General features: G+C 43.3%; 1 protein-coding gene across 2 annotated transcripts in view; it reads left to right on the top strand.

The window, feature by feature from the left end:
* LOC308581872 (ankyrin repeat domain-containing protein 40-like) overlaps positions 1–25,642 on the top strand; it is an 83,179-nt gene extending 57,537 nt beyond the window's left edge. The window contains exons 1-5 of one of the 2 annotated variants that reach the window (XM_081184648.1): positions 15,840–16,346; positions 20,127–20,275; positions 21,483–21,971; positions 23,452–23,627; positions 25,421–25,642. In XM_081184648.1, coding sequence (XP_081040774.1) covers positions 16,222–16,346; positions 20,127–20,275; positions 21,483–21,971; positions 23,452–23,627; positions 25,421–25,564 — 1,083 coding nt within the window. In that variant the 5' untranslated portion in view covers positions 15,840–16,221 and the 3' untranslated portion in view covers positions 25,565–25,642. Of the gene's footprint in view, positions 1–15,839; positions 16,347–20,126; positions 20,276–21,482; positions 21,972–23,451; positions 23,628–25,420 lie in introns of those variants that run through there. The other variant, XM_081184649.1, reaches the window with a different exon arrangement.
* Positions 25,643–26,576: the final 934 nt, after the last annotated feature.

The raw sequence follows: 26,576 nt of genomic DNA, 5'->3' as shown, positions 1-26,576 counted from the left end.
TTATTTGCCCCTTTAGGTCACAATATGTCATCCTTCTAAACCTTTTCACTGGTGACTTTGAGTGATTGTCTTATACAGTTGCAAACCACAATTGCTTTCTTTTCTGCCCATCATCTTACCATATGATTGGTTCAGAGATAAAACATTTGCTAATAATGCCCCCAGTCCTTCTGCTGGAGGTAACTTGATCTAAAAGTTCCCAAGCTTAGGAGGAAAAGGAATCTGCACCTGTTCCTGTTGCTTTGCACCAGAGTGATATATATTCATTACATCATGGATGTCCCCGGCATGAGGACAGAGGCAGGCAAGGTCACACCCACCCCTTCTTCTCTCAGTGCAAAGCAATGTGTGAATGAATCCCAAACAAATGATATATCAGACTGGCTGCTGCTGCTGCTGCTGCTGCTGCTGCTGCTGCTGCTGTTGAATGGCAAAGTCTCTGGCTCCTTGGATAATAGTTATGTTTCCCTTAAATAGCTTGGTAGTTTAGTACAGGTTTTCCTTTGTGCAATGCTTAGGCAGCTCTAGCTACTCTGTGGGATGAAGCCCTTAAAAATAAATGCTATAACAATCCTATATTAATTCAGAGTATTCAGAGTACATTATATGTAAAAGGTAAAGGGACCCCTGACCATTAGGTCCAGTCGTGCCCGACTCTGGGGTTGCGGCGCTCATCTCGCTTTATTGGCCGAGGGAACCGGCGTACAGTTTCCAGGTCATGTGGCCAGCATGACTAAGCCGCTTCTAGAGAACCAGAGCAGCGCACAGAAATGCCATTTACCTTCCCGCCGGAGCGGTACCTATTTATCTCCTTGCACTTTGACATGCTTTCGAACTGCTAGGTTGGCAGGAGCAGGGACCGAGCAACGGGCGCTCACCCTGTCGCGGGGATTTGAACCACCAACCTTCTGATTGGCAAGTCCCGTGTGTCACATTATCGGAAGAATTACACCAATACACTACATTATAGGTAGTGTATTGTTATAATTCTTCCAGGGAGTGCAATATTTTGTCCCTATATTACAGAGAGGGGACTGAGGTTGAGAGACAGGGACTTGCCCAAGGCTGTATAGTTGAGTGCATGGTAGAATTGAGTTTCAGTTCTGGGACTAACTGATTTGTAGTGCAGCCTCTAAATGCTTTTGCTTTGCTTGCTCTGTTTACATGACAAACAGAGATGGAACCAGGCGTTCAGGTGTGGCTTGACGATAGGAGCAACCTAAGCAGGTCCCCCCCCCCCCCGGATATCTGTATTTTTAGAGGCTGAAGCACCATGTAGAGTTGAGAGGCACATTTTAGGGTGGCACCCAGGTTGTTCTAACTTATACTAATTGATCTAAATTGCATTAAATTGTTGTGCTGCTCAGGAAGACTGCTGTGGCACTCATATCCTGCTTTTGGGCCACTGGGAGGACAGATTGTGGAGGCTCAATGGGCCTTTGGTGCAGTGGCGTAGCATGGGTTGTCAGCACCCGGGGCAAGGCAAGTAATTTGCGCCCCCTAACCCATGGATTTGCGCCCCCTAACCCCCAGATGTTGCGCCCGGTGCGGCCGGCCCCCCCTGCACCCCCCACGCTACGCCACTGCTTTGGTGTGGTCCAGCAGGGCTCTTCATATTTTCAAGTACATACTTGTGGCACGATTTGTCACTCTACCTTCCTTGTCGCAACTTTGCTAGCCCCTCTCTCCCTCTTGTTGTGTGACATAACTTTATTAATGATCACGGGGGGGGGGGCGTGCCCCTGGGAAGCAGGTTGAGGGACTTGTGCTTGAACTGTTACTTCTAGCAAACAATACCAGTATGATAACTTCACAGAGTGCCGGGAAGTTATGATTCTATGAAGTTCATATATCTCTGCAATATAATATTTGCAACATGCTGCAGTCTAAAATGGTCTACCTCCATGATAGCTCGCTGTTAGTTCTATTTGCATGTACGTTTTGGTCTCTGAAGATTTATGTTTGGGATAGATGAGGATGTTCACAGGAGGGTGATGGACAGAGGATAAAGGAACCTGTGTGAGAGGCAGGCCAGAGAGGTTTTCTCAGGATGTGAGGCTGAGGGGAAAGGGGGAAGTTCCCAGATGAGAGCTGGGAAGGTTCACTCTACTGTGTGTTTGAATAAGGATCAAGGTATAATTATGATAGAGGGATTGGTATTTTGGATAGATAGATAGATAGATGATAGATAGATAGATAGATAGATAGATAGATGATAGATAGATAGACAGATAATAGATATTCCTTCCTTTTCTATTATTCGTTTCTTTTTTCTTTTAGATTAGTTTGGTTTTTATTGTATCTTAGGTTGAAAACTCTCAATAAAATTATTATTAAAACAACATGATCTACTTTCTCTGCACTGCTGCTGTTAACTGTTTTGCTAATGTTAAATATAACAAGAGTTGTATATCAAGAGATCATATTTAAGATTGACAAAGGTCCTCCCAAGGAGCCTTTGAAAGCAGCTGTTTGGCTCTCCACATCAGAAAACGATGCTTGCTGGCATTGGTTGGTTACTTTTTTAGTGCAAAGCAGAAACTAGCAGCAGATGAACGACCTTGATAACCTGTTATACTAATGGAAAACAAATTAACACCCTGTTTTAATGTTATTGAAAAAGAAGTGTTAGCCTTAGTATACTTAATTGCATAATTTAATAAAAACACACCAATAGCAGCCTAGCAAGAGAACGGTAGGGTCACGGGTGGTGCTGTGGGTTAAACCACAGACCCTAGGACTTGCTGATCAGAAGGTCAGCAGTTCGAATCCCCGTGAGGGGTGAGCTCCCGTTGCTCGGTCCCTGCTCCTGCCAACCTAGCAGTTTGAAAGCACGTCAAAGTGTAAGTAGATAAATAGGTACCGCTCAGGCGCTGCTCTGGTTCGCCAGAAGTGGCTTAGTCATGCTGGCCACATGACCTGGAAGCTGTACGCCTGTTCCCTCAGCCAGTAAAGCGAGATGACCCCAGAGTTGGCCACGACTGGACCTAATGGTCAGGGGTCCCTTTACCTTTAAGAGAATGGTAAAACATCCACTTGGCTGCCTCTTCTGCCATAATATTGACTATACTGTATCATACACAATAGTTTTGTGTAACTCAAAAGTTTGCGTATCTGTATATAAGCAGATTATACAGATGTCTGTCAAAACTTCTGAATCAAAAAGTATCCACTCTTCATTTCTCCTACTCCCCATTTGAAGTGGGTACTGGACCACGCAGGGAGAGTGTCACCAACCCAGCATCTAGGAACACTTTTATTAGTGCCACTGAACAGAGGTGCCAGACTTTGAGCCTTCCATTAAAAAAAAAAAATGGTGTCTCTAGTCCTAGAAAGAAAATTAGGAAGCTTAACATCTAGGCAAACTTTTAAGCCGTTGGTTGCCAACCGAACACAAACAGAGGGGTGAGTTAAATGCTGATTCCTCCATTTCAGGGGATTGGATTAGATGAACCTTAGGGTCCCTTCCAACTCTATGATTCTTCCAGATCCTGCAGCACAGAGAACTTGCTTGAGTTTGAAAGGGCCACCTGCTTCCAACTCCAATTGGTTAGGATGTTAACTGCTCCCCTTGTTTCTAGAGGGAAGGTTTTGCTTGGGCAATAATTGTGGGACAAAGATGAAGGAAAGAAAAGAGATAGGGCAGTTTCTACGCCTTTGGGTTTTGGGAGGATGATGGGAGTGGGAAATTATTTTGACAGTCTTGTTTATTTAGGTGAATGACTAGGGTCCCCCCAAAAGAGCTGCGCACAGGGCCCCACAGACCATAAATCTGCCATTGCTCACCTACCTAAGCATTTTCACTCAAATGTAGATACTATAAGGAGAAGTCAGGGTCCTCTGTCAACTTTTTGCTATTTTCAGGGCAGGGGTGATGGTGTGGGGAAATCTATAATGCCAGAGAACTTATTATAATGTTATGAACTTCCTGAACACACTCACATTGTTTGATGGGAAGCAGTAATATTCTAGTAGGGCCAGACGGTTCCTAGCAGTATAATTTATGCTCCGGCAGATTGTCTCTGCTTGCATAGCTTTATCTTTAGAGAACAGACCTTACAAGTAATCACCATTTGTTTTCTCATTGTCTGCTAAAATAACCTGGCAAGGAAGTCCTTGCCAGCTGGACGGTGGTTCATTAATACTAGGCTCATTCTTTCTGAACTGTAAGAGGCAGGTAGACTACAAATTCTAACTACGGGATGTGTGGTTCTGCTGAGCAGTGAATAATTGGTTTCAGTAGTGTAATGGATGCTGTTACATATTTACAGAATGAGAGGGGAAGAAGGCCATGCATTACTTGTGTCAAAGCTAAGCCTGTCTAGCTGGGGAGAAATGAGGTAGCTTGGATCGGCATGGGAGCTATCGGCTAGTGCCATGGTAGGCTTACTTCCTAGCCAAGAGGAGAAAAAAAAAGTGACTGCTATCAAATTTTAGTTGCCTATAGCAAAGACCAGGAGCAGTCTGGTTCTTGAGAAGGGGCAGGCGAAACATTCAGACTTGTGTAAAGCATGGAAACCCTAAAACAACGTGTGGTGGCCCTGATCTCCTGTGAGGAACTAGACTTGTCCAATATTCTGTGTTCCTTTAATTAATTGACTTTCTAACTTTTGTAGTTGCAGAGGTAAGCTCACCAATGTGTATTCTAAGACCAGAAACCAAATCCTTAATTTTTCAGTCTAATTATTTTAAACTATTTGAAAGGGGACTGACTCAAATTTCATACCAGTCTGTGAATTTCCCCTTTAGCTATAACTTGGCACGTGCTATGTTAATACACATGATATACAAAATTTCAGCATATCAGTGTATGAAAAATAAATTTGCAAGGCCCGAGATAGCTGATAGAACAAACAAGCATGAACGATATTAAGATTTTCAAGGGTCAGCCACAACACTTTTAAGAATACCAGAAAAACAACAACAGAAGCCCTATTACTTGCTTGGGCTGGCCCCCAAATTCCTGGAAGTCTGCAGAATTCTGTGATGGATTTTGGCATCTGTTTGGCTTAACCCATTGCAGAATTCAATAAGAATTCAATAGCATCTTCCATCTAGATCTGGAACGGTTCTCCATTGAGCCGGACTTCGCTAGTTCTCCTTAGAGACGTCTAGGCCTTGGTGCCTGCAGATTATAGGCACATCTATGCCTGTGGAAGCCTGACTATAGATTTTGCTATCTCTGCCAGCTCCTTAGAGCCATTGTGGTGGGGGTGGCAAAATACGCTTTATTTGTACTGTGTAGGCTGTGTGAATCACACCCATTACCATTATCTTTGGATATATTTTATTACAAAGGAACATGTTGTCATGAGAAGCTCCACAATTTTAAAAACAATTTTCATCTCATTTCAAGGCTTGCATGTGCGTTCTGTATAACTCAAATCCTTTAAATTATCTGATGTACATCAAGTGCTTTTTCTTTCTTTCTTGGTAAGAAATGAGGTGCCGATACTCATGTCTTGATGAAAGTTCTGTGGCTGCAAGCACAAAATTACTGCCATGGGCAGAAAAAAAGAGGTAAAAGTATAGTACTCTGTACGAGTGCGTACTTCCCCATCCCTCCCCCCAAAGCACTGTGTAGATTTATTACAATGACATTATCACGACAATATTTTTTCCTCCATATGCTAGTGTTGGGTGATGCTGTTGCCAGTCATCAAAGACTTGGTTTCCATGTTCCCCATTGTAATTTATTTGGAGAATCTTGGGTATACTAAGGGTTGGACAAAAAACAAAAACAAAAATCACCAAACAGGTTAACAAACAATGGGCGCTTTCACAAAGTCTAATCCTGATGACAAATTACTCTAACAAACATTTCTTGTGCCGCCAATATATATTATGTAAAACCTTGTGACTTTCATTAAGTGTCTATAATGCAGATTAGTCTGTTTGGGTGTTTGGTGCTGACCTCCAGTAAGCTTCTAAGCAGTTATAAGAATTTGCAAGTGACAGGCAGGTAGAGGTGCCGTTTTTCCTAATCCTATCCTATGAACTCCCAATACAGTAATATGTATTCATAAACAGTTTGTTTTTCTTTGCTCCGTTCATTGGCTTCTTGCTCCCACCCACGACTCTTTTGATCTTACTTTGACTAGGGCAGAGCATGACAAAGGCTGTGACCATAAAGTTGCCAAAAGTATATTATTTCACTGGTCTGGCTGGTAAATCCAAATTTTGGCAGGTATCCAGTGTTGCAGCCTAATTCCTGGTCCGTGCAGCAAATGCATTACGATAAAGACTACTGACTTGCACAGACCAATTGATGATGATGGTGATGATGATGATAATAATAATAATAAAATAAAAAAAAATAAAATTAAAATAAAATAAAAATAAATAAAAAAGGCTGCCTTCAGATGTCTTCTAAAAGTCTGGTAGTTGTTGTTCTCTTTGACATCTGGTGGGAGGGTGTTCCACAGGGCGGGTGCCACTACTGAGAAGGCCCTTGGCCTGGTTCCCTGTAACTTGGCTTCTCGCAGTGAGGGAACCGCCAGAAGGCCCTCGGCGCTGGACCTCAGTGGCCAGGTAGAACGATGTGGGTGGAGATGCTCCATCAGATATACTGGACCGAGGCCATTTAGGGCTTTAAAGGTCAGCACCAACACTTTGAATTGTGCTCAGAAATGTACTGGGAGCCAATGTAGGTCTTTCAAGACCGGTGTTATGTGGCCTCAGCAGCCGCTACCAGTCTAGCTGCCGCATTCTGAATTAGTTGTAGTTTCCGGGTCACCTTCAAAGGTAGCCCCACATAGAGCGCATTGCAGTAGTCCAAGTGGGAGATAACCAGAGCATGCACCACTCTGGCGAGGCAGTCCACGGGCAGATAGGGTCTCAGCATGCGTACCAGATGGAGCTGGTAAACAGCTGCCCCGGACACAGAATTGACCTGTGCCTCCATGGACAGCTGTGAGTCCAAAATGACTCCCAGGCTGCGCACCTGTTCCTTCAGGGACACAGTTGCCCCATTCGGGACCAGGGAGTATCCCATACCTGCCTGCCCCCTCTCCCCCCAAAGCAGTACATCTGTCTTGTTAGGATTCAACCTTAACACGTTAGCTGCCATCCATCCTCCAACCACCTCCAGACACTCACACAGGACCTTCACCGCCTTCACTGGTTCTGATTTGAAAGAGAGGTAGAGCTGGGTATCATCCGCATATTGATGAACACCCAGCCCAACCCCCTGATGATCTCTCCCAGCGGCTGCATGTAGATGTTGAAAAGCATGGGGGAGAGGACAGAACCCTGAGGCATCCCACAAGTGAGAGCCCAGGGGTCTGAACACTCGCCCCCTACCACCACTTTCTGAACATGGCCCAGGAACAAGAGCAGAACCACTGTATGACAGTGCCCCCAGCTCCCAGCCCCTCTAGACAGTCCAGAAGGATGTTATGGTCGATGGTGTCAAAAGCCGCTGAGAGATCCAGCAGAACTAGGAAACAGCTCTCACCTTTGTCCCTAGCCCGCCGGAGATCATCAACCAGTGCGACCAAGGCAGTTTCAGTCCCATGATGAGGCCTGAATGCCGACTACATAGGCTTGCATCCCATCTGTCACACTGGTGCATATCTGCTACACAGTTAGTGAATACACAAGGTTTTTAAGAGGTGGGATGGCCATCTGTCTTGGATGCTTTAGTTGAGATTCCCTCATGGCCCAGGATGGGACCAAATGACCTTTGGGATCCCTTCCAACTCCACAATTCTGTGATTCTTTACTTCTGAATTGGAACAAATGGCAATTGGGTTTTCCTTGCCTTATTCCTGCTTGGATGAGAGTAACTACTGCTTGATTCAACTGTTCTGGCAGAAGGAGAACTTACGTTGTGTAGCAATGAAACTCTGCTAGCATAGCATTTGCGAAATGTACCAAAAGTGCAACACCTCTACCAGTGGGACACCACCAGGGCAAAGAGGATGGAGGTGTTTTCTGGCCTGAGTAATAGCACAGTGTTATACCAGCAAAATAGATAGTGTACATCAAAGCACTCCTGGGGAGTCCCAGACAACTGCCTGCTCCTGCCACCACAAACGTGTTTCAATGAACCACAGAGTCAATCACAGTATAGCACCTGAAGTAGCTAAGTCCAGATCACATATTAAGACGCATGCCACTGGGCTAGGTCACTCCCCCATATGCCTGCAGAATTGTACACATAGGGAGCTTGGCGAAAGGGCACTCTTTGTGGAAATTGAGCACTTTGCAGTTAGTCAGGCCAAAAACAAAATCAGAAGGGCAGATGAATAGCACATCTCCTCCTCAAATCCTTTCACACACTCTTCTGCAGAACTCTAGACACAAACACCCACCAGCAATCTCAGCTCCTCTCCTGGAAAGAGAAATGCTCGCCATGTTGCCTCGCCAGAGAAGGGGAGCCCATAGTTCAGACTAGGACTTCTCAACGCCTTTTGTTGCTCCCCCAAGGTGTCAGCGCCCTCAGAACCACAGAGTGATTCCCTCCTGCTTTCCCCTACAGTATAAGGCTCAGACCTTAACCACTTTCCTTTCCTCCACATGTGGCAGCTGCCTGTGTTTCTCACACAGAGGAAGTGGGTGGTGCTTTTACCTCTAGGAGTCTGTGTTGACCACAAAGCCCACAAGCCACATAAGCTCCCACCATGCATTATGGGTATGGTGCCTTGGAAGTGTAGCTGGAGAGGACATGAGAGAGTACCTTCTTTGTGACCACACTAACGTTATGGCTCTCTCTTAGCCACTTCTTGGTGGTTTTTCACCCCCAACCCCCAACCCATGAAGATCCACTTATTTCAACAGTCATTTGGCCTGTGGGGGTTTATGTCCTGGAATTTATAGTGAAGGCTGAGCTGTTGTTCCTGTCTCCTTTTATAGGCTTCTAGTTTTTGGTTTATTTGTTTTTAATGGTGTATTGCAAGCTGTTTTCGGTGTTTGTTCGCAGACAGAAAAGCAGGATACACATTTTATTTTAAATGATATCAGGGGGCCTACTAATGGGAGAGTGGGGAAGGGGGTTGGGGCACACAGAACCAAAGAGCACCTAGCCAGCCTAACCCTTTAATTACATAGGCATGACTCTTGTAATCAGTGTAGCTTATGTTATAGGAGAATCGTGGCTATGGGGAGGGGATAATAATCCTATATTGCTTGCGTAAGATCTTTGTTTTATTTCTGCTTCCAGGGAAAGCAATGCCCTGGCAGCACTAAAGGGCTCTAGTGTGGAAGCAATCAATGTCTGTTTTCTTGATTTGGGAGCTGGCCCCTCCTGATCATTTTGCATGCTCGTGCCTCCAATTCCGACATAATCATGTCAACGGGCAGCGATTTGGGATAGTGCATTTGCTATAACAACAGACACAAGGGACATTTCCTTTCCAATAAGCTTGTTTTTTTAAACAGTAAGGGCTTTGCATCATCACATTTTAGCTGTTATTTTCTTTTCTTGGTGTGCTGTATTGTCAGCCGGTCTTCCTCTTTCTTTAGACTTGGGGTCAAACTGGATGCTCAGTCACATCAATGTTCTCCCTGAGGTTTTCGTTGTTGTTGTTGTTTTACCCAAAGCAGCTGCAGTAAGCTGCAATCAGGAGCAAAAGATCATTGGGAGGAGAGCGTGGCTTAACTCTTGCTTGAGATCTCTTTTTTTCCTTGTTAAAATCCCTCCAAACTTTGCCTTTGCCCTTCAAATATGGGTATATCCATATTTTTTCCCCAGCAAGGCAAAATGAAAGCAGATTATAGGGAGAAAGAGTTAGACGTTGTTTGCTATGCTGCAGTCTTTGAGATTTTTATTTTGTCCTTCCTCCAAGAAGCTATGGTGAATGTACGTAGTCCTCCCTCTCTTTATTCTCACAACCAACTTGTGAGATAGTTTAGGAAACTGACCTGATGACAGCGAGTAAGCTTCATGGCTTACTGGGAAATTGAAACCAGTCCACCTTGGTTAAGTCCAACACTCTAACCACTATTCTACAGTGCCCTTCTTATAACCTTCTGGTCACATTGCAGCTTCCCTTGGCTGTTCAGCAAACAACCCTCAAGCACCCATATCACACAGGTGGAGGAAACATCTACACAACTGGGAATCTGCTACTTATTTTATAAAATCATTTTCTATACCACCTAGCTTTTGAGGTGTTAAATAATAATAATGACAATCCCAAATGTTTGAGGTCCAGCAATTTTTTGTTAGTGTAATAGTCGTGCCAGTAAATCTTCATCTTGGTGTGTGACATAGCAGCCGATAATACCTGGAAAGAGCATTTTGAACTGTTGATGACTTTAGCTTAGATTGACAGAGGTTGGCAAATTGAATTCCACATTCAAGGCAGATGCAATGTTTGTTTAGCGCACACATGGATAAATTGCATTTAGAAAAAAGAGCTGTGTAAGGAGCAAATACTTTAGAGAATAAGGCTGAGAGCTTAACTGAATACTGATCGGGGGGGGGGAAAGGAGGCGGGAGGGAAGAGGCTCACAAAAAAAGAAACAAACATCTCGTGATACGGCACGCTTACTTGTGGACTGTACTTTGAGTTCTGGTTTTTAAGAATATTGGGTCATTTAGAGGATCAAGGCTCAGGAGAGTGTAGCACAGGAGTGGCAGCCAGCCGCCTGAAGTCAAATAAACACTCCACTAATCCTCTCCCACACTGACTTATGTGAGCGGGAAAATTGTACTGCCTAAGAAAAAAAACTGTAATTAACGGTGCTGAAAGTGAACCTCAAAGGTATTGTGCTCCTTCAGAGAATATGTGTATTGCTGGGGGGCGGGGTCCACACCTGTATATTTTAGTGACTCATTTGATGACAGGTGGGAGAGAAGAGCCTTAGCTGTGCATGTCGAAGGTTCAGTTTCCATCCTCTCCAGGCAGGGCTGGAAATTGATTCCTCTCCGACACCCAGAAGATACGCTGGCGGTCCGTGCAGACAATACTGAGCTAGAGGAACCAAATGGTCTGGCTCAAGGTAGCCATCGCCACAGAAGAGATCCTGCATCTAGATGTAGGAGGCTTTCATAGATAACATTCTCCGAAAAGAAAGTCATCCGCTGAGGAAAAAGGGAAGTAAGGAGTTCACAGGCAAATGATTTGGGCAAAGGGGGGAAAAAACATTGGAGAAGTACAGTCAAGGAGATACCCAGAGAAGTGACAATTCTGCCTCCGTCCCCCTGTCAAAATGATACGGCTTGAGTGATGTGAGAGCATGTGTGGCTCAGCAACAAAAAGAGTTCAGACAGCTGTGATTGTAGGCAAGATGCAAGAGGAGCCAAAAAGGGAACATATTATCATTTTTTTTTTTATAAATTTTTTATTGGTTTTACAAAATTTTAGAAAACAAACAAACACTTAAAAGGACAAACATACATGTATAATTTCATCACCTATTTTCATAAACCTCTTTTCTCGGACTTCCCCATACCCCCCCTTTCTGCATCCCAATGTCCATAATTTTATAGCAACTCCCGATTGTTACTTTCCAACCTCTGTCATCTTAGTGCTCTCCATATTCTGACCTTGTATCACTGTATCCCTTTGTTTCTGAGAACCACAACACTTTAACATTCATTAAGTTTATAATAGTCCTTAAGATAACTTTTAAATTTTCTCCATTCTTCTTCCACCGTCTCTATCCGTTGGTCGTGGATTCTGCCTGTCATCTCGGCCAATGTCATATAGTCCATCACTTTCATCTGCCATTCTTCCAGAGTGGGTAGATCTTGTGTCTTCCAATACTTCGCGATAAGTATTCTTGCTGCTGTTGTAGCATACATAAAAAAAGTTCTATCCCTCTTTGACACCAATTGGCCGACAATGCCCAGGAGAAAGGCCTCTGGTTTTTTAGGAAAAGTACATTTAAGTACCTTTTTCATTTCATTATAGATCATTTCCCAGAAAGCCTTAATTTTCGGGCATGTCCACCAAAGGTGGTAGAAAGTACCTTCAGTCTCATTACATTTCCAGCATTTGTTATCGGGCAAATGATAAATTTTTGCCAGCTTGACTGGGGTCATGTACCACCTGTAAACCATTTTCATAATGTTTTCCTTTAAGGCATTACATGCCGTAAATTTGATACCGGTGTTCCATAACCATTCCCAGTCAGCTGACATAATGTTGTGACCAACATCAAAAAGGGAACATATTATCAGATCAGAATAGTTACTCTGGGAGTAATTGCTGTCTGTTTTTATTTAAAAGCAGCATAAACACAGATGAGAATGGAAAACAACAACAAGACATGAAGGATCACAAGTCTGTGATGAAGGCCCAAAATATGCTGGTGGAGATGGATAAAGATTCATAATACAATAGTCTAGCACCCCTAGGATTAAAAAACAACAACAATTTGAGTACTTAAATACTTTAAATAAAAATGGTGAGCACTTTTTACGTTCAGGTTTTCAAAATGGATCTGGGAGCAAAATTAGAAATCCTCATCAATATTTTGTTGCTGGACGAGATCAGATATATTCAGTTGGCCACATTTTTATGGGCCTTTCATTTCATTATCGCCAGGTGTTTTCCTGGTACAGAGATGGGTGGCAGGGAAGTTCCACCTTCTGATTTTTAGTGTCTCAGGTCAAGTTGCAGGTAAGGTCACAGGAGGAGGCCTAATGCAACCCTATCCATACACCAACATCTTGACTCCTGATGAGATATAAATATGATTTTAAAATATAAGGCATTGCAATTTTTAAAAAAAATTATGTTCAAAACTTGAAAGATACAAACAAGGAAGATGCGCCTTTAAGAAAGAATCTCAATAATTCATCATCAACCACTAAAAATACTGCTCTCCTCAAATATTAAACAGTCTGATATCTTAAAATAATTGAACAGGATTTGAACTAATAAGTTTGCACCATCATATTACAACAGGTCATACAATACATTTATAAACTGTTTAGGAGTGCACCCCCACCCAAAACACTTATGTAAATAACTGTAAAAAAGCAGCTTTTGGTGAAATAGCAAGATGAGTGGTTTGAAATCTTTTTTCATTGTTCTCTTGTGACCTCTAGTGGCTCGAGAGAGAGGGAGACTTGCACATTGCAATCCCTTCATATAGCTTTGGAAAACAAGCATTTTTTTCACACATACCTCACCTAGAATGACAGCATCACTACTCTGTTGTAGTTTCAGTTATTTTTAAAGCACCACCACTGTTCGTTGCACATTACAGAGCAATGTTAGCACCACATACAGAACCTTGACCTACAGAGATTGCGTGCAGATTGACGGCATCTCGCTATTATTATTCAGTGAAGGCTTATTCTAAAAGTGGCATTGCTCCTTCCAAAGTGCTGGGAAAGGCTACTTCATCACTGTTTAATCCAGAAAGTATATTATCATTATGTATCTGTATTCTGTGTTACCTAAGAAAATTGTTGCAGGGTATCTGCACCCCCTAAGCTAGCCTGGGACTGTTTTTGTTTAGTCCTGGGCCTGGGGTCAGGCGGGAGAAAGGATACTTCCCTGCCCTTTACCTGCTGTTCTAGGTTACATAAATACCTTACCAAAGAGATAGAAGGTTCGGCTTTGAAACTGGCCAGTCACAAATCGGAGTATGTTATTTGCTATATACAGTAGTTGTGTCGTGGTAGTGGGGACTGGCTGGGAAAGAGAAGTTTCCTTTCTTTTTCTTGTAAAATGTTCCCATTTGGAACAGAAATTGCAGATTTTTAAAAAAGAAAAATCCATGTCACACATCCTCACACAACCCTAACCCCCACTTCCAGGAACTAACTGGAAGGTGTTAGGGGTGTGAACAGGCCATTTTCCTCTCTTCCTCTGTCCCCTCATTTTCCTTTCACTCTCAGCATTCCATGTCTTAACTGCTCTCAGCCAGCCTTCCATTCCTCCCTTTAAACTCTATTTTGTTATAATAATAATAATAATAATTTATTATTTATACCCCGCCCATCTGGCTGAGCTTCCCCAGCCACTCTGGCCGGCTCCCAATCAAGTGTTAAAAACAGAACAGCGTTAAATATTAAAAACTTCCCTGAACAGGGCTGCCTTCAGATGTCTTTTAAAGATAGGATAGCTGCTTATTTCCTTCACATCTGAAGGGAGGGTGTTCCACAGGGCGGGCGCCACTACCGAGAAGGCCCTCTGTCTGGTTACCTGTAACCTCACTTCTCACAATGAGGGAACTGCCAGAAGGCCCTCGGCGCTGGATCTCAGTGTCCGGGCAGAATGATGGGGGTGGAGATGCTCCTTCAGGTATACAGGACCGAGGCCGTTTAGGGCTTTAAAGGTCAGCACCAACACTTTGAATTGTGCTCGGAAACGTACTGGGAGCCAATGCAGATCTCTCAGAACCGGTGTTATGTCGTCCAGGTGGTCACTCCCAGTCACCAGTCTAGCTGCCACATTCTGGATTAATTGCAGTTTCCGGGTCACCTTCAAAGGTAGCCCTTGTTTTAAAGACAAACCATACATAACACAAACTAGAAATAAATATGGCATTGTTCTCGTTCTCTGTGTGTGAGCAGAGAAAAGATTCAACTGTTATTCACAAATGAGAAAAGAAGGAAAACCCCCACTTCTGTTCCCCACTCCAGCCCAATTGGTCTTCCATGCCTTAACTGCTTTTGCCTATAGCCTAAACTAATAGGCTCAGACAATTTGACAAACTTCTGATTCCTTTAGAACTTTTTGTTTGACCCCAGGTTGGAGAGCTGGCCATAGAAAACAGTGGAGAAATCCAGGATTTAACATAGCTGTAATTTAGAAGCAACATTCATCTCATCCCCTTCCATTCCATTTCCTGCCAATGGCAAATTAACTAAATCAATTCAATAATGCAGTTTCTGACCGCTTCTGGGTTTTGTTTTATTTTTTGCTGCTCACATTTTCCAAAACATTCAACCATTTTTGTTTCGTCGTTTGAAGTGGAAAAACCTTCACAATTGTCTTCTACACCCTCGTGTGTGTTTGTTTGGTTGCTGGACTTTTATATGTCTGTTATTTTATATTGTTGTATATTATGGAATGTTTTCCGACTCACTGAAGTTAATGAGTGTCCTTTTTTCCAGAGATTCACTGACGTCTTCATATTATTGTCCAAACCTGCAATCCCTGTGCAAAAGTACTCCCATCAGACAGTGAGACTTGCTTCCACGTAAACATGTATTAGGGTTGAAATGCACTGCTACAATTTGTACAATTAGGTTCCTTAGGGATGCAGTCTTAAGCATATACAGTTGGATATAAATCGGATTTAAATCAGTGGTCTGTTTAAGATTCCTGCATTGCAGGGGGTTGGACTAGATATAACCCTTGTGGGGGGTGTCCCTTCCAACTCCACAATTCTACAATTCTTAAGTGTGGCAAGGCTCACTGAATCGTGGTCCAAATCGTGGCCCCAGGTTTCTCTTCCAAGTGTGTAAATAAGGAGGCAGGTCACTGGCATGTGACACGTTCATCTCCTGCTTTCAGCAAGTGGTTTGTGAGGAATTGTTTTCCTTAGAAATGCTTTTTTACCCACTCATTGCCCTTTAAAAAACAATTTTATGTAAATTGTGTTACTTTTATTGTTGTTAGCCGCTCTGAGCCCGGCTTCGGCTGGGGAGGGCGGGATATAAATAAAATTTTATTATATTATTATTATTATAACAACAACAACAACAAAACCCAGGATAATTAAAATCAGTTGGCTATGGCAAGATTCTGCACAAGCCTTCAGAAACAACCTTAGAAAGCCACTTCAAGAGGAGCTCCTGCACATTGTTCCAACCCCTGTGTTGCAATTTGTTGCTGCTGTTAGAAGCATTTGGGCTCTGGCCGCGGCTGAGGCTCCTCATGGTACACATCACCTCTCAGAATTCCTTCGTTGCCAGGGGAACGGGGCTCAGCATCACTAATCCGAGCGCGTTCTAAGAGGCGGCTGCCCTCCCTGCTCGCTCCTGAATCCCTCGCCTGCGGGTGCGATGCGAACAGGCCCCCTGACACCTTCGGAGGGATTTCTCCCCGCTCTTTCCCCAGCCCACCTTTCGACCGGCCCAGCTCTGCTTGGGCACGTAGGAACCAGAGGCTTCTGCCTGGTGTGTCACTGAGAATAGAGTCCCGCAGACGAGAGGGAGCTGGGCAAGGAGGAGCTGCTCTAGCGGCGGCAGCAGCAGCAGGAGGAGGAGGAATTCCCGCTCCCGGAGCGAGAGATCCCTGCAAGGGGGGGGGGTGCAAGGGGCACTTCTGGGTCAGCCCCCCAGGAAGGGGAAGGGGGGGCAGAGAGAGGATGAGCAGCCACCTGGAGCTGGAGGAGAGGCTCAGGGAAGCTGCTGCCCTAGGCGACCTAGAGGAGGTGCAGACGCTGCTCGACAAGGGGGTGGAGGTGAATGCCCAGAATGAGATCAATGGCTGGTAAGACGCCTCTGCTTTTCTCTCCTCCCCCAGCCCCTCCGCGCTGTACTCCTCATTCCCGCGGTTAGCAGTAGGGCAGCAGTCGTCGTCGCTAATACACTTCCTTCCACCCCTTTCGAGGCTATATATGGTGAGGCAACCGCCAGCAACACGTTACACGCAAATGCAACTTCAGCGAATGTGTACCCTCTGTGCCCGTGTCCAAGAGCATCTTTTCCCCCTGTGTGTTCCCCTTGGCCCCCCTCTGCCTCTGAAATGCGTGTTTACTGGGAGTTCATCTTAAAGGCAAGTTACAGAAATGCTCCCCACGGGGGTGGGCAAAATCTCACCAGCATCTGACAAGAATAGATGGGTCAGATGTCAAGGCTTCATCCTGATTAGTGGGCTGCCTGGTTATGAAATTCTAAGCCAGTGGCGTAGCGTGGGTTGTCAGCACCCGGGGCAAGGCAAGTAATTTGCGCCCCCTAGAGTGAGTGAGCCAGGTAGGGGCAGAGAGCTGCGAGTGCGAGCGCGCCCCCCTCCCCCGATGTTGCGCCTGGTGCGGCCGGCACCCCCCACGCTACGCCACTGTTCTAAGCAGAAATTCCTTTCAGGCTTTGGTTCTAGAGACTCCTGGAAAAAATAGAGCCAGTATGAACAAATCACACATTTGCCAGCCATCACCTTTCCTAATAACATCCAGGTGTGTGTGTGTGTTCTCCTGTTCAAGCTGATTTAGCCCTACAAGGCAGGTCAGGATCACTATTTTCTCATAATTACAGACATTTGATAATATTTATTATTTATAGGGAACCTATGACTAAGTGCTGCTCAAAATGAGATAAATGTTGGTGGGGCTCAGATTTGGAGACTCCCGAGCTCTCACTCTGAGAGCCAGCCTTCAGTTTACTCAGGAGAACTGTGATGAATCTTCCAGCACATTGATTTTCACTTCTAGGATGAGCCATTGTGATTGCGAGGGAGGAGTTAATTTGATCAGAGCAGCCGTGCTCGTCCCCTGAGGGACAAGGGGTTTATTAGCTTGGGGAATTGGTGTGAGGGGAGAGGTTCAAGTAAAATTCTTGCCCAGTGCCACTGTTCTGATCCAGACACACACGCACTTGAATTATTAGTCGAAAATCCCCTGCATAACATGTAGTTGTGCAGTTTGGCTCTTAGCCATTGTGATATTCAGGTCACAGAGAACAGAAAGCAGATGACAAAATCCCGTGTTCTCCCCAAAGGATCAAGCACAGCTTCTATTATTTTCTAATGCAAATTCTTGTATGGGAGAATTCTTACAGGCTTTGAGCAAATGGGAACCCCTGTTGCATAGGAATGAGTCTGTGGACGCCCTTGTAGGGAGAGTGCCTGTACTGTTCCCATTAAAACTCCCCAAATCTGAACACATGACAGATGTTCTCAGAAAACCTTGCACATGAAGCAGCTTTACGCAAGAGGCAGAGGACTGGGCTATACAGCCCCAGTATGTCTAATCTGTGGTTCTCCAGATGTTGTTGGACTACAGCTCCTGCTGTCCCTGCCTTTTGGCCCTGCTGGCTGGGATTGATGAGAGTTACAGCAGAAGAGTTTGGATTTGATATCCCGCCTTTCACTCCCTTTAAGGAGTCTCAAAGCGGCTAACATTCTCCTTTCCCTTCCTCCCCCACAACAAACACTCTGTGAGGTGAGTGGGGCTGAGAGACTTCAAAGAAGTGTGACTGGCCCAAGGTCACCCAGCAGCTGCATGTGGAGGAGCGGAGACGCGAACCCGGTTCCCCAGATTACATGACTACTGCTCTTAACCACTACACCACGCTGGCTCTCACAGCCCAACAATATACAAAGAGCTACCGTTGGATCTAGTCCAATATTGTCGAGAGAGCCACTGCCAGTTGGAGTAGAGTCTTGGACACCTCTGCCTAAGCAAAGAATTGAACAGAACAGACACAGTACATAGTTAAGCATAGTAGAATTTGCTGCCACAGGATGTAGTGATGATTGCCAACTCGGATGACTTCAAAAGGGGGTTAGACAAATTCATGGAGGATAAAGCTATCAGATGCTAGTCATGATGGCTCTGTACTGTCTCCAGTACTGAAGGCAGTATGAACGCCGTTGCTGGGGAACACAAATGGGCAAAGTGCTGTTATGCTCATGTGGGCTTCTCATAGGTTTCTGTCTGGCCAGTCTGGGAACAGGATCTCGGACTAGGTGGGCTTTTGGTCTGATTCAACAGGGCTCTTCTGTTCCTATGAATTTGAGACTTTCTGCATGCAAAGTATACCATTTACCCCTGAGCTACAGTTCCTCTCCTATTAAATCACATCCAGTGAGCACCAGGATTTATGTGACGTGTGTCTTCATGATTACCTCTATATGATTGTGTGAGTGCAAGCAGAGTAGGCTCAAAAGTGTGGGGTTTCAGATTTTTCAGACTGTGTGATTGAAGGCAGTAGCTTTTTACAGTAATTTGGTCATTGAAGTAGCTTGCATGCCTTTGTTTTGCTCTCTGAATCCTATACTGTTGCCATGAGTGGGTCTTTCATTAAAATTGCAACTTGGGTCCTTCAGTGCACTCATATTCAGGGCTTGTGGTCTGGCAACATATTAGTCTTATAATTATGACCGTCACTGCAATATTAGAATTGTGAATATGGCTTAGAAAATGCCCTTCCAATGCAGTTAATTGGTGCTGTATAATTCATTTGCTTTATAAGTTTAGTAAGATCATTGTCAAGTTGGCAGGCAGCAGTCTTCCTGCCCCCTCCCTCCCAATGTTCAGCTCAGGACTGGAGATTGTACTGCTGCAGTAACACCCAGGCATGAGATGGTAGCATATAGTACATATGGCTAATATTTGTTCCGCTACAAAGGGAGAGAACGTGTGTGTGATATTTAGCAGAGCCCGATAGGGGCAGAGTGCGGGGTGTGTTCCTCTTCTGGCTTCTCAACATGGTGATCACTACCAGTAACCGAGAATGAAGGGGCAAAGTGTTGGGAGGGTTGCATTGGCTCCACTGCTGCGCCTGCACAATGCCATCCACTCCACTGGCTGCTACTGCCTTTAGGCATGTAGCCATCTTCTTGGCTGCAATACTCTTGTGCCTGCTTTATTGTTTGCAAAGGGTCATGCAAAATTGACCCAGTTTGAGAGATATTGGGGTTGAATTTGATACTGAAAACAGACAATACTTCTGGGCCTTGGGATTTTGAGCGAGTGCCATGGGTGCAAACCCTTCTGGTTGCTTTTCCTGTGATGTGGAAATGAAACCAATGAAACAAAAGAAGTATGCATGTGCATCAAGGACAACTGTACCTTTATGAGCATCAGTTAGCTTAAACATTAACTGTCATTTAGCTTAAACATTATTCTTTCCCTCTCCAGCTTATAGTGTTGAATGCTAGCTCAATAAGCAAGCTTTGACTGCACAGTTAAATTGGGCCTGTTGATTTACAACAGAAAATAAACCTCAGCCTGGTCACAAAGCTTTCATTCTTGCATAGTAGTAACATATTAGATTGGATTCAGACTAGGTTTTAGTTGAACTTAGGTCCCACTGTAATCAATGGAAGAAATCGGTCATGACTTGAATTATATTGAGGTCAGTGGAAAATAAGTACAACTAACTTTGTCTGGATCAATAGACAAGGTGTAATTGTTTCATCTCTGACAAATTTGAGCATTTTTTTAACAGCTCTGATGGTACACATCATGCAGACATTTAATGACACAAAACAGTGACTTTCAGAATAATAACTTTACAAATGCTTGCTAACAAATATGTTTAACTTTTACAGGACATGTTTGCACTGGGCTTGCAAGCGGAATCATACCCAAGTGGTTTCTTACCTGCTGGATTCTCGAGCTGATAAGGAGATTTTCACAGTTAATGGAGAGCTGGCAGCACATTTGACTTCAAAGAAAGAAATCAGAAAGCTTCTGGGAGGTATACTCGACATACTGAATTTGTCTTTCCAAAAATATACTATGAACTAATGTAATGTATTAGATGCACTGCATTTTTCAGACAAGTTATCTGCCATCTCTGATCTTTTCATCAGTCCCTGATAAGCTCCCAAGGAAGACAAGACTTCCTAGGAACACAGTGTGAGAACCGCTACTATAGTTACAGGCAGAATATTGTGTGAGGCTGTTTGTGGGCTAGAGAAACTGAGGCTGCCGTTTTAATTTTATTTGTTTTAAGCTTTTATAGGCCGTTTTCCTATGAGGCTTAAAGATGTTAACAACAATTTTAATGTCACAGAAATTAAACAGCTTTAAATGTAAAACAGAACTAGTCACATCAGCTAAAAGTCAGGGAACAAAACAAGTTTTTCATCCTCTGGGAAATCCCAGCAACAACGAAGACTTGCTCTGTACCTTAGGCAGGGCATCCCAAAGCCTGAAAGCTATGGCAGTGAAAGCTTTGCTCCTTACTGCTTGCCTCATCTAAAACAAAGGTAGAATTATGACCAGAGTTTACTGACCTGACTGTAATTGGGGAGCTGGCTGATATAGGAGTTTGGAGTAATCCCCTTGCCCTTTTTTGGACTTCTTTCTGAGTAACTGTACATAGGACCAGAATAATTTTAAATTGTTTTGCACAAGCTGTTCAATTAAATGAGAGAGCTGTTGTGCCAGTCAGATTCTGTAATACTTAGACTCCATTCCTTTGGTCACAGTGGCTTCTAGGAATTTGGACAGATGGTCAAGCAGAGTACACTGGGAACCTAAAAATGTTCCTTCTCCAATTCACTCCAGAAAAGTATAGCCCCCCAGAACATCAAATTAAAGCTGGGTTACAGATTAAAGAGTGTTTCTTCAGCAATGCAGCTTTGGCCTGTGTGTGTGTGCACACATCTTTTCACTTACCAATTCCAATAAGTAAATAAAATTTCTGCAGAATGTTTCTTCCATGAACCAAAGATTTGCTAATCCAACTCTCTGGATTGATTCTATATTTTTTTTGCCATACTTAATTCTACTCTGAAATAAGTTTACTTTCTTTTAGCTAAAAACTAGCCGTTTATGATTTTAAATATATGTATTTGGCAGATGTTCTGGGTGGCATTAGAATTCTGCTTGCCATTATTTAAAATGGATTAAATTATTAAAAGATTCTATTTTTCCTTCCTACCCCGCCCCCGTTGAAGTGGAAGAATGTGACAACCAAGAAGTGAATGACTTAAAGCTGCCAAATGCTGGAGACTCTCTGACAAACCCGTCATTCCCTTGTGTTGACTATCAAGAAAAGGACAATGCCCCTCATCTCTTAGCACCACCTGAGGACAACAGCACTGCCGTCTCTTATTTATCTGAGAGTGAACCTAGCCCTTGTTTATCAGCCACTCAGCTTGAAAATACTTGCACACCCATTTCCTTGCACGCTGAAACTGAACTTTCTGAAGACCTGCACGAAGGGGAGCTTCCTTCGCCCATCAGCGCAGGAGTATCAGAATGCACAATGCCTCGAGTCCAGAGCTGCCCTGTTTATCCCTCATCTACATCTCACAACAGAGCTCTCTTGACCTCAACTGTACCTAGACAACATGTACCTCAGCAAGCAAATGGCTGCTGTATGGGCACTGCACCACCCTTACAGCCGCTGCTTCTCACAGGAACTTTTTCATATAATATGCAAGGTACTGAAGAGTATTTTTCCATTGTAATGCTTTTACTGCATAGCTGGAGACAGTGCATGTGTCTCCAGTAGACAGTAACTACCTTTAGTGCTTCATAACTGCTTTAAGAACCTTTTCTTCTTTTTCTTTCCTTAAAGAGTTGGTAGAGCTTTGTCAAGATAGGGCATTTTCTCTTAATTGCCACATGACCGGGATCAATTTTGTGTCGTCATGCTTCTGTGTAATATGACCATAGGTTGTCACAGATGTTCACGAGGGAAATGAACTTTTGAGGAAGTAGTTGTTGTATCTGTTATTTGGAAATCTTCCTGGAATAATAGCAGAATTGTTGGTTGGAGTGCAATGGGTTGAAGGAAACGGTGACATTGCAATGAAGGAAATGGGCAGCTCTTCCAAACTACACAACTGCTACTGAAAAACATGTGCCCAGACTTCAGATTGGTTTGCAGGTGTCAAGAATCAGACTTGCACTGGCTTAATTGTTGGAATGTAACATTTCAAAGCAGTATGTTAATCTGCTTTTGATGGTTAACTCTAGCACATATAAAATTAGGATTGAGGCATTATTTATGATGTTTCATTTGTCCCCTGCTCTTCTTCTGAGCCCAGAGCAACTTATACGTGGAGCCTAGGCCGTCTTCCACCTACTTAGCTTCAACCATAAAACTAAATCACGCCTATCCTCTATGCATGAAAAAACTGATCAGCTTTCACATTTAATTGCTTAAGTGTAGAGAATCATTAACCTTAGGGTTTCATTAAATCTGCAGATGCAGATATTTTGTTTAAAGTACACTTGGCACTAATCAGATGCTGGAAATATCAGTGTGAAGACCCAGCAGCCACTACTAAGCAAGAGAATGAGATGGGTAAGAAGACAAGGTGGACAGCTGAAGAGCTCATCTCTTTGTGGCAGTAGCCTGTGAATCACTTTTCCATCTTTAGTCCCTTAATAGCTTTATACAGCTGTCACAGCCCTCCACTCCACTTGCTTCTTCATTGTACTCTACACTTACTGATCTCCTTGAGTAATTTTATTGGACCGGGGCTATTTGTCTGCAGTGTATGTGTGTGCATACTGGTAGACTTTTTTGCTACAGTTGCCTGTAGCAACATTGCCATAGCTTGTTGTTCTTCGTGTTTGTTCTCTTCTCAACCTTAAACTTCTCAACTTTATTATTCAGTCATTACTTATGCATGTATCTGAGAATCTGTGGCCACACAACACAGCAGAGTTCATGACAGAGCCCCACTGCTTTACACTGGGAGTTTGCTGCTACTGACTTACACTGGATTCTCTTGAGTCTGCGCAAACGAAGAGCAAATACAAATGATAAAGGCTGTGGTCTAGTAAAACATCTGTTAACATTTGTAGGGTATATTTCCAAGGATATATATTTGGGTTTGTGGCTGTCATTTCCGTTTCTCTGCATTTTGGCGATGATTTAACTTCAAAATTCTCTTTCCTCTCTACATATAGAACTGGTACTTAAAGTAAGAGTTCAGAACCCTAAAGAGAATGACTTCATTGAAATTGAACTGGACAGACAAGAACTGACTTACCAAGATTTGCTCAGAGTGAGTTGCCATGAATTGGGCATTAATCCTGAACAAGTGGAAAAGGTTAGAAAGCTACCGAATACACTGATAAGAAAGGTAAGGACCATCATTTTCCTTCAAGTATTCCTATGTTGACACTCTTACCAGTGATGTTAGAATAAATCTGTGTCCAAAACAGAACATGGTCAATTTTAAAAGTAGCCTGAGATAATGCTTTGTACAGGCAACTTATCTGCTAGTTTCTTCCAGTAATTTTAGGCAGCAGGCAGTCTCTAGCATAGGTGTTCTTTGACCCTTAGTGACTAAATTTGCCTCTTCTCCTTCCCAGTTCTTCGGCCTTAGGGCAAAGTAGCTGCTAAGCAGAGATAAGCAACTGTTGGAGAAAGGCAGCCGGTGGCTCCTGCAATCCTGTGGGTGTAGCTGAACCTCTCTCCAAGTCACTCTGCCTTTGGGTATGGGAGCCTTCAGAATTTTTAACATGCAGAGCCAGCCTGCTCTCAAGCAGGGAACAGAATGCAGAGTCTGGCTCTAATAACATATGCAATTTACAGAACCTTAATGCAGTTTCTTGCTTGGACTGTATGTACCACTTAAAAGAGGTGGTGGGAGATTCTCTGTTTCTTGGTTGTACAGATAATGTGTTGCACATAAAATCTAGCATAAACAAGATAAAGTATAATACTTGCAGCATGTCTTTTAAATGGTCAAAGCACTTAGCATATTCAGTCATTTATCCAGTGGCTGAGTACCCCGATATGGAGTTTTAGGGGACTACTTGAAGAATAATGGGTGCTTCTTTTTAATTAGGGCTGTGCAAACCTCCCCCTCATCTGATCTGGCGCTAGATCAGCCGCAGGTTGTTCTGGGGCTGACCTGATCCAGAACCAGGCCCTAGATTATGGAGCCAGCCCCAATGTTTAATTAGGGTTCTAAGAAGATGCTGTCTTCAGTCCTGCTGGGTGCTGCTTTGCCAGCACATTCTCAGTGCTGGTGTAGTTGACCCTGCAGAGGCTTTTACTCCGCCTTTTGTGCAACAGAACTTCCTCTTTTCTCACCATGCTCCTGAAAATCTGCTCTGGAGGGTTAGGGGAACCCGCAGAGCAGATTTTGGGGTGCATGGGGGAAGAGAGAGGTAGTTTCATTGTGCAAGTAGAATCCCTGTGCCAATGGGACAACTTTGTTGGATACAGCCAAACATTTTTAGATTTACAAGGGGTTGTATCCAGAATGTCTCTTTTATGTAACACCACTACTGCTGAAGTAGTGCTGTTTGCTGGTTTCCAGTTTCTGATCCCTATCCTGCTTTGCCCTTTACACTGCTTGTTGGAGTTTCCAACTTTCCATAGAATCATAGTTGGAAGGTACCCCAAGGATCATCTAGTCCAACCTCCTGCAATGCAGGAATACACAGCTGTCCCATAGGGTGTTATCAGCACCATGCTCTAACCAACTGAGCTACACAGAGTGATAAGACACTTTACACTGGGCTGTAGAGGAACCAGCAAGATTTGGCTCCCTCCACCTTCCTCAAGCACATTCAGAAAAATGCTAGATCCAAGCAAAGATGTTTATATCAGATAAAAGCTGGTATATCTTCCCACATATGGTAATGACTAAGTGGTCATGCTGTGGCTATTACTCTAGCAACCCACCATACTAATGCAGTTCTGTGAATGAAGCGAGTTAGCATTATAAATGTAGATTTGTTGGAATGACTTCCTACTCAACAACTTGGCACAAGGAATATTATTTCATAATGGAGACACTTAAAAGTAGTTCTTTACATGTATTTGATCTGGTTATCTCAATTCATCTTATCACCCTGTTAAACTGATTTTATAAAGTTACTGCAACACATCAGTTAATGATATTTGTGTCTTTCATTCAAGGATAAAGATGTTGCCAGGCTTCAGGATTTTCAAGAGCTAGAGCTGGTTTTGGTGAGAAGCATCAGTTCTCCTTTCAGAAATGCTTCAGCAACACTAATGGAAAGACCCTGCTATAACACTAAAGCAGCAAAGTTGACATACTGAAGTTTAAGACTTCTAGGAAGTTGGTATCTAAAAACCTTATACTCGTTAAAATTAAACCAAGATGTGTTTACTATTCAATATTTTTATATGCAGCATTTTTCTTAACTTTGGTTAATATTTCTTGAGTGGTGCTATCTCAAAGATGGCCCTTGGATTGCTCAAGCACTTCAGCAGTCTCATGTGTAGCCTATACAATGAACAAGCACAAGTTTGGAAAACTGTTTTGTGGGGGAAACTAATCACAATTGTTCCCTCAGTCAACTGGTGTCTGGCACCTAATGATATGTATTGAGTTAATATATTTTATACATTGTTGTCAGGCCAACATTGCTACAGAAAAACTAGTGTTGTCGTCTGGTCTTTTTTTTTTTAATATATAAAAAGTACTGCTAGGTACCTTCTCTGTGTAACAGTAAGAGAGACAAATGAACTGAGGAATAAGTAAAAGTTCTGTTTTCTTGTCCTATGCTCTTTATGATATAATGCTGTAAAAACGGAATTGTTTTGAGAAGATAAACAATGGAGAAACAAGCTTAAACAAGTGTTTCCTGTTACCAGCTTTTGTTCTAGAATACTGCTTGTTGCGTAGTAAAGTTAGTTTGAAAGATGATATAGCAATGCTGGTAACTAAGCAAATCTATGCATTTAGAAAACTATTTTTGTAGTTTTATATAAAAAGGCATGTAATGCAAACCAAACCAACAGAAAACGATGTATTTATGTGATGCTTTATCCTGTGAACCTAAGAACAATTTTCAATGGCAGCTTTATTTTTGCACTATCAACTTGTAACAGGGTAGCCAAGAGTTTTAAAGTGGTTGTTAATTAAAATTTGGCTTTAGGCCTTTCGGCACCACCTCATAATTCACCTGTCATGAAGCTGTGTGCATTTGCCAACATGTTTTCACAGTTGATGTAGGCCCTCATCTACTGAAGGTTGACTGGATTACATAGAGAAATACCGTGACAAGGTTATTAGTTTCCTTTTGTCTGGTTCCTATGGCTAAAATGC

The sequence above is a fragment of the Podarcis bocagei genome (assembly GCF_964188305.1).
Source record: "Podarcis bocagei genome assembly, chromosome: 2".
NCBI classification, from domain to species: domain Eukaryota; kingdom Metazoa; phylum Chordata; class Lepidosauria; order Squamata; family Lacertidae; genus Podarcis; species Podarcis bocagei.
The sequence above is the reverse complement of the archived record's forward strand: the minus strand, read 5'-3'. Positions and strand labels throughout refer to the sequence as shown.